At 39.2% G+C, this 6,150-nt stretch overlaps 1 protein-coding gene across 2 annotated transcripts in view; it reads right to left on the bottom strand.

Annotated features, from left to right (window-relative positions):
- Positions 1-5,831, bottom strand: part of prkd1 (protein kinase D1) — a 47,939-nt gene extending 42,108 nt beyond the window's left edge. For both annotated transcript variants that reach the window (XM_026919986.3, XM_026919985.3), the window contains exon 1: positions 4,988-5,831. In XM_026919986.3, the coding sequence (XP_026775787.1) occupies positions 4,988-5,152 (165 nt within the window). In that variant the 5' untranslated portion in view covers positions 5,153-5,831. The remainder of the gene's footprint in view (positions 1-4,987) is intronic.
- Between the last annotated feature and the right edge of the window lie 319 nt (positions 5,832-6,150).

Consider the following 6,150-nt stretch of genomic DNA (forward strand, 5'->3'; position numbering starts at 1 on the left):
AAAGGCCAAAGTGAAAGAAAGAACGGATCTGCGCAGGATCCAATCTATGCAAGCTCATTGTTCAAGCACAGTGGAGGTAGTGTCATGGCTTGGGCTTGCATGTCTGTTTCTGGAACAGACTCACTAATCTTTATTGATGATGTAACTCATGATAGCAGCAGAATGAATTCAGAAGTCTACAGACACATTTGGTCTGCCAAATTACAGAGAATGCATACAATCTAATTGAGAGGAATTTCATCAAGCAGCAAGACAATGACCCAAAACACACTGCCAGCACAACAAAGGACTTCATCAGGGGACAAAAGTGGAAGGTTTTAGACTGGCCAAGTCACCAGACCTTATCCCAAATGACCAAAGGTGCCATGTTCTAAGTTGGGTTTTGATCACAAACCCAAATGACTTCAGTGTACAGCAAAAACAATAGAATTGGCCTTGCTGTTCCAATACATTCAGAGGGGACTGTATATTATACAATAAGTAAACGGAACCTGTAGTTACAAGAGTGTGGATCTTGGACCTGCCAATGCAGTCTGTGAGTTTAAAGTGTTAAAGGAGTTTAAAATGCCTGCATCAAACATTGTATGGGCCTTAAACTCTTTATAACATGACTGAGTAATTGGACTTAATCTGATACACACATGAACATGTTATAGACGTTAACCAAACTCAGTGGTGTGCTCTATGCAGTACAGGAAGTTTGAGTATTGTAACGGTAAAACTAAAGCTCTTTGAATGGTGGCCTGATATTACCACTCATTCAGTTAATGTCATGAATAAAAACTACAGTTCAGTGCAAAAGTTTGCACACCCTTAGAACAAAATTTAGAACACAAATATATATAATTTATGCCAACATATCATTTAGTGTATTAGAATTCACAGATGTTCCTTCATTACCACAAATTAAAAAAAAAATGTTCGCATCTCCCTTTCTGAATGTGAAATAAATATTCTCTAATAGCATGTACACTCAGCTTTTGCCTTTAGAACTGCCTCCTACATCTTTTCATATTCTCTGGGCAGCCTTTGGGTCCTGCTAGTTGTAATATTCCACCCATTCTTCTTGAAATGAAATATCTGTTAAAAGTATTGGTTAAAGGTTTTGGTCTTTTCAAACTATTTTCTTTTCTTCCTATTGGATAAAAGTAGAGGTACACTATCTTTTTTCCACCCAGAAACCATTGGGGTTCAAACTTTTGCTTTTACCTGTATGCTGATAAAATATTTTGTAACCTGGATACACTGGGATGATTTGGCTTAGTCACTCAGTTATAGAAGAGAACCTGTTGTAGATAGAGTAACAATATTTAGTGAATAGATCAACAATTTCTTGGACTGTGCCTTCAGTAACTGAGAAAAGCAATCATCCTGTGACACATGTTACTACCATCCAGCATTGAAAAGACATTGTGCAGACTCAGAACTCTCGCCAGACAGTTGGCATGCTCATACTTCCTCTCCTTAACAGCCCGGCTTTTCCAGGAGAGCTTACACCACCCTCGTACACCCTGCTCTTGTGGCTTCTTGAGGTTCAAGTGAGGTTCCCACAGTACTTAAGCACACTGTATTTCCAGACTCAAGAGAAATCTGAAATGCCCCGATGTGCTTCATCTAGCCTCCTACTCAGGCTCTGAATTGTGAAAAACTGGAGTAGCGTCTCTTTGCATTGCAGCTGAGGCCGCGCTACAATGCACAAGAGCTTTCAAGGACATTTTCCATTTTTTAGTCTCTCTGATTATGTCGTTATTCTCAGAAAACCTACATATTTCTGGTAATGTGACTGTAGTTGGGGCATGTGAACAGTGCAATGGCTAGCTGTATCTTCACACACTGTTATCACCTATCAGTTTTTCTGCTCCACACTGTGATACATGTATCATTATAGGAGAGCTGCAGACAGGTGTAACCCAACGTGTGGGCAGAGTGAGCTACAACAATACCAAGGCATTAATCAGATCCATCTGTCTGTGGTCAGAATACAGTAAGCAATGTAGGTGGTCTTACATTGTACACTAAAAGTCCCTATAAAGCCTTTCTAACTTGGTGTATCCGGCAACGAAAAAACATTGAACACACACATACACACATGCTGCTCCATGCTATGACAATGAAACAGTGACAATGAAACACCATTTTCTGTGTCTTGTCTGCACAGCAATGTCACCATCATTTTCATGCACAGAAATCAACATGTGACTGTTTAATGTGATAAGAGCTCTGAGCTCTTATACTCCTGAGACCCTCCCTATCTGAGAAAGTGTCTACAAGGTGTTAAAAGATTTAAGGTTAAATCTGTTGTTCGAAGCCCCTCTCCATTTTCTTTCAATATATTAAACACATCCGTCTATTTTTCCCAAACACAAGCTGACAACCTCAGGCCTTGAAAAAAAGGTGTTCCTTGTTCAGCTGTACATGATTACAGTTATCAAAATGCTCTGCCACAATCTAACACCTATACTTCTAAAAACAGAGCGTAAACAGAGCGAAACTGTTAAAAAGTGAAACAAAACAATAACAAATAAACATATTGCAGGAGAGGTAGCAAAGATGGAAATGGAAAAGCCATCACATTCTGCTTACCTGTTGGAAAATGAGAAATATCACCCAATTAATAGCAAACCTTTTCATAGCATGAAACATTACATTAAATGTAGACCATTTTAAGAGTGCTCTTAGAGCTTTTTACAACAACATGAAAGCATGTAATTACATATTAATCAGACTTTATTTTGTAAGGAATAAAACACTTTGGAGCATACTCTTATAGGAGTATAATCCCCAGCACAATTATCACCCCGGAGTGGAGTATTTTTCTTACAACAGAGTAGCCCAAAGTGTTTGACTCATCTTATATCACTCTAATTTACCAACAATAAAAATTTTTATTTATTAAATTTAATGACGTTATGCTTTTTAACCTTTTTTTAACCTTTTTAATTTATAGATACGTTTAATGCTATGGAAGGTCCACGAGACGAGTCAGTTCTTGTTACCACGTAGCAGCTATAAACAGTCGTTCCCTCACCAGCCTCACTTTTATGTCTCTCTCTTGAAATTAATAAGACAAGAAAATTATTATCTTGTTAGCAAAAAACCAGAAGGCACTAAGTCTTCTATCCTGAAGACTCTGCCATTGATGGAAATCTTACTGACTGTTACAAAATGCAGACACCCCAAGACTTTTTCCATAAATGTTAAATAAATGTCTCCTAACTGAAACTTATCAATAATTTTATGTTTTTCTTTGTTAAATAACAAAACATTTTTTAAAAATCCATTAATTATTAGACTTACAGCACCCACATTGCATGTACTTGTGAATGAGCTGTTACTACAGAAAGGATACATTAGAATGATATATAGATGTATTAGAACAAGTGCATTAATAGAAACCTGTGATTTGAATTGCAGCCGGCACTACTGTCAGAGCACCTTCTGACCAATCAGAATCAAGAATTATAAGACGTGGCACGAATATATATAAGATACTGTATAAGATGTGGTATGCTGTGATCAGTGAAAATACTGAACCCTGTACTCTGTACACCCTGTAGACTGTCATTTGTTATTTCACAACTAATAAGTTTGCTGTCAGAGGTCCCTACAAAAGAAAGATCAGTGTCAGTGAAATAGTAGCCTGCATACTATAGTGATCGTTTCCACTGTAACACTAAAGAGAATAAATGAAGAATTGGTGATCCATGTTTTTTTTTTTTTTTACAATAATGAACTTTTTAGTCATTATGTTGTTTTAATGCTTCTATTCTGAACTTGTTGTCTGTATAGCTTATAGACCAAATTTTGATTAAACTGCAGAAAACAGCTCTCTTACTATCTCATTAAATTTGAGATATTATATTTTATTGGCTTATACTTCATCCAGAGTTGATGCCAGAGTTGATACTATATGAGGTTGATAGTACCATGTGTGTAGTGCTGATAATAAAAGGCTAGCATATTGTCGCTGATGACTTTGACAGATAAGTTCACTTTCTTCAAACTCACCTACCACTGATTGCTTTATTCATTTTTGGTTTCATTTCTTTAAGTGGTAAATTAAGCTTTAGTACGTTAATTTTGGTTGGCTTATGAATGAAGTTGTAAGAGGTGTGAACTCCCTCTCTAACCATAAATTTAAACTTTGCATATGAATTTAGTCATGCAAATTGTTGCCAATTTGAAGGCGTGAAACCATGTCAAACTCGAATCTAGTTTTGTGAACTTTGTGGTTTATGGAGGGAAAAAAATATTTCATTCCAGTTAGCTCAGTGTAGCTTTATTTTAATGTGTTTCGCTGTTCAGACAAATACATTTCTAGCTTTCTGAATTCACATTCACACCTTAAACCAGTGCCAAAAATCCCAACCCACAATCTTCAAGGATTATCGAGGTTTTTATATTTATTATTAAGTTCTTATTCTTATTAGGCAATTTGACTGGTCACTTTATTGAATGAGTTTAATCCCAACCTCAATCATTCAGAAAATAAGTAGGTGTATAAATAATGACAACTTCTCTGTTCTGTGAGTGGAAAGTTCATGCACAGAAAAGCCTAGAGCTCTAATAAATAAGCAGAATATTACTGTACACATTTCAGTGCGTCTAATATTTAATGTTCATAAAATAAATCTGTACTGAGGAGGTCCATGGACTTTATGGTACAGTTAAAGGGTTCCTGTCTGTTTCAAACGCATGGAGAACCCCTGATCTAGATCTGATTTGAAAGGTGTAAACAAATCATTGGCATGTTGGCAAATGAACCTGGAAGCAACACATCGGCATCGGAGCAGCGGCTGAGTGCAGAGCTGAGGATCAGCCAGTGGCTTCGGCTCGCTGTTTAAAGCAGCACCACGATTCACTTCACTCCCCAAACTTAACGCTACACCTGGCGTCCTCACTCCCTCGACTGCCTTCCACTTTCACTCTGACTTTGAGAAGGTGGCGAGCATCATCAGCTCGTTAGAAAACGAGACATAACGGTTACCTTCTGGTCGACGATGGAGCACGCCATTTCCCGGACCTGCGCGAGGCTGAAGTCTCCGGAGTCGAGCAGCACGGGCTCGCGGCTCAGACCGATCTGCATGTGGAAGGAGACTCCGCGCGCGCCGGGCACGGGGCTCGGAGCACGGATCACCGGAGGAACACTCATGGGGAATCCGTGCGGCGCAAAGCGGGGAAGCGGTCGCGGCGGGATTAGTCAACTAATCACTCAGTGCGTTTCGTCAGGGCACTCTGTTTTCTAATGAACGCCCACCTGCACGCGCGGGGAGCAAAACTTCCAATCGCCCCAAATTCCTGCCGCTGTCATGAAGGTAAATGACGAAGGAAAAAGAATAATAAATTGGAATACATTCAGAGGCACTGTAAAAAGCGAAGAGTTATTTGGCCGTTGAGGGGCGATGATGATGATGATGATGATGATGATGGAGCCCTATAGACGTCAGATAGGCTTAATGTTGGGGTCTGATAGACACCGCCTCCCGGCTGTTCCGGTGAGCACACAATCACTACATTAGACAGATCTGCGTGTACAACACGGGTTCTTGCGTTCAGAATCATTCTAAGAACTAACATGCTGCGATCAAATGAGTCAGTGTGTGTGTGTGTGTGTGTGTGTGTGTGTGTGTGTGCCCCCTTTTCGCTGCCTGTGTGTTAGTTAAGTACACCTTCAGTCGCCTTTCTCAGGGTGTGCACAGTCCAAACCCAGCTCCAGAGCCAACATTCACCTCCTACTGCAGCACAAAATCTGCTGTTTTACACACGAGGCCTGAGCTAGCTTAGTTCAGGTGACATTACTGTTCTTTTCATGGGTTACACTATTTCAACTTCATTACAAAATCTAATTTTGTAGTGTAGCAAGCATTCAAATGGTAATCATTACTATGGGCAGCAGGAAAATGGCAACGCATTTATACCTGGTCATTTAATGCATCTTGTATCTGAAATGTTACCTGATGAGATGTAACCATTACAACACTGTTCAATATAGGGAACTAAGCAAGAACGAATGAGGAGTACTGTATTAACACCTACAGTGAGAGGAAATAAGTATTCAGACACTTTTGTTATTGTTTTTTAATATACAATCATGAGGAGGATGAAGGAGCTTCCTAAAGTCTATAGAGCCACAGCACAGACTGTAAACAT

Source organism: Pangasianodon hypophthalmus, chromosome 10, assembly GCF_027358585.1.
Source record: "Pangasianodon hypophthalmus isolate fPanHyp1 chromosome 10, fPanHyp1.pri, whole genome shotgun sequence".
Lineage (NCBI taxonomy): Eukaryota > Metazoa > Chordata > Actinopteri > Siluriformes > Pangasiidae > Pangasianodon > Pangasianodon hypophthalmus.